This window comes from Labrus bergylta, chromosome 19 (assembly GCF_963930695.1).
Source record: "Labrus bergylta chromosome 19, fLabBer1.1, whole genome shotgun sequence".
NCBI classification, from domain to species: Eukaryota; Metazoa; Chordata; class Actinopteri; order Labriformes; family Labridae; genus Labrus; species Labrus bergylta.
The window spans coordinates 743,657-745,814 of record NC_089213.1 but is presented as its reverse complement, the minus strand read 5'-3'; the positions used below and the strand labels follow the sequence as shown (position 1 = coordinate 745,814).

The following is a 2,158-nucleotide window of genomic DNA, read 5'->3' as shown; positions in this document are numbered from 1 at the left end:
AGCCAGCGGAGAAAAACTCAATTAGAAAAAACTCAACTAAAAAACTTCAACTAAATGACAGATCATTTCTGAATCCTGCATGTTGTCTGCTTTCTGAATGCACGTCGATCATTGTTCTGTTTTTAATCTGCTCTTTAGAAAAATATGCACTGCTCAGAACAAAAAAGCTTTTAGATAAATCTGTGCAGGAATAAATGTAACCACTTTGAATAAAGTCTACAAACTTTGTAGTCTTATTAATGCTGAATTGTTGAGGCTGCTGTGGATGTTTTTTTGACTTTCACAGATTAAAACCATTTATTTCTTTTTGTGTGGGAAACACAAACTGAGCTGTGACGTTTCAGTTTGAGAATAAAGTCGTGACTGCCCTCTGGTGGACAAACTCTGTAATGCAGACTCTGTTTCTAAATGATGTTCAAGCTGCTTCACTGTTTTCTGTCACTTATCGGCCAACATAAGCACAGAAAACTAAATATGTGCAATAAGCTCACATCAGCAGATATGTGTTTCTAGATCCACTAAACAGTCTGATGTTTGACTTCAATGAAATGTTGGAGCTTCAGGGTTTATGTGATCTCAACTAAACAACAAACAAACATGTAAAAGATGAAGATCATCTGTGGAATAGCTTTGAGCTTATTCATATTTCATATACAAATATTCAGAGGTAAAACAATAAACCGAGATTAACTTCATTTTGAGGGTCAGGAGGTTGATTATGTTTCTGATTCTTTGAGCACATATTTGAGTTTGATCCTCACAAAATGAACTTTAATGACTGTGACACTCTGATTATATGTTAATTATCACAATTCATTCAAGTGAAATAAGTATTTATACCACATTAATTATACTACATTAATAACAAAACACTTTTTCTAACATTAAAGTGTCATGAAGGACTTAAAGAGTCCATTTAAATGCTCTGTTAATGGTTTTAGAGGTGAAACACTTTGAAGGCATTTAGTTCCTTTTTCTTTCTGAATCAGAGTCTATCTGCTGTGTTCACTGTAGTTATGCTGCTATTTTAACATTCATGGTCCTATAACATCCAGAAGAAATCACTGTTACTGTTCTGACAAAAAGAGGAATGTCTGTGTCTTATATTTACTGATGTCAACAGCGATGTGGGTGAACATGACAATTGAAAATGAATATTTAGTATTTATTATAAGATATTTGTTTTCTATAGAACAACGTGAAGTCATGGAGTCTGTGGCCAGCGACGAATGCCAAGTGTCACCTGCACACCAAAAACTGTAAGTATTAGAAAACATAGTGTTATCTATTATTATGAGCTGCAGCTACCTTGTTCAGTATTATTCCTGCAGTGTGGTGGAAATGACGGTTAAACTGAGTGACAGATATATTTTGAGTAAAAATTCATATTTACACACAAAATACTAACATGTTTTTTGATTGTTTAAGTGCTACTTAACACAAGTACATCAACATTGATATGATTAATCACGATTTATAACTACATTTTCATTGTTGAACATATGAAGTTCGGGTGTGGGACAAGGGCAAAACAGTGATATTGAAGCATATAAAGATGTTGAAAAGTAAGTAAAATACATATTGGAGAGAAGGTAAAAACATTTAAGACAGTTTTATTGTTTATTTATCAAAGTGAAAGTGTTTGTAGTCAAAGAACCACCCTTATAAAGACATGCAACATTTCCCTCTTTCCATTAAATCGTCTTCAATGAATCTGAACTCACCTGCCGTCGTGTCGTGGAGGAATAATCCCACGAGAGACACAAACACCAGAGTCTTCATTGTGACCTGTGAAGTCTTCAGCTTCGTCCAACTTCAAACATTTATGTTTTTCATCAACTTCTTCAGAATCTGCGTGTTTCGAGCTCTGAGGGTGAAATGAGGTGAGGAGAAAAAAGAGCGCTTTCTCGGCCAATAGGAATTCAGCCTGAGCATCGACGTCACCAGTGTAAGCGACGTGTGTGTATGTGAAGGAATAAATCAGTCGAAACTGTAAATATTTACAGTCTATGGCCGAAACCATAGACTGTAAGGGAGCTCTGTGTCTCTAAAGCCCGCCCTCCCTCTCCTCTCATGTCAGTGATACCTACTGACTGAACCAACAGGACGGAGTCGGTCAGGAGCTCTGTGTCTCTAAAGCCCGCCCCTACTTCTCCCT

At 36.2% G+C, this 2,158-nt stretch overlaps 1 protein-coding gene across 1 annotated transcript in view; it reads right to left on the bottom strand.

Annotated features, from left to right (window-relative positions):
• The window catches only part of LOC109975489 (major histocompatibility complex class I-related gene protein), a 58,614-nt gene extending 56,732 nt beyond the window's left edge, over positions 1-1,882 (bottom strand). Inside the window, exon 1 of the mRNA XM_065948105.1 lies at positions 1,725-1,882. Coding sequence (XP_065804177.1) covers positions 1,725-1,782 — 58 coding nt within the window. The 5' untranslated portion in view covers positions 1,783-1,882. The remainder of the gene's footprint in view (positions 1-1,724) is intronic.
• Between the last annotated feature and the right edge of the window lie 276 nt (positions 1,883-2,158).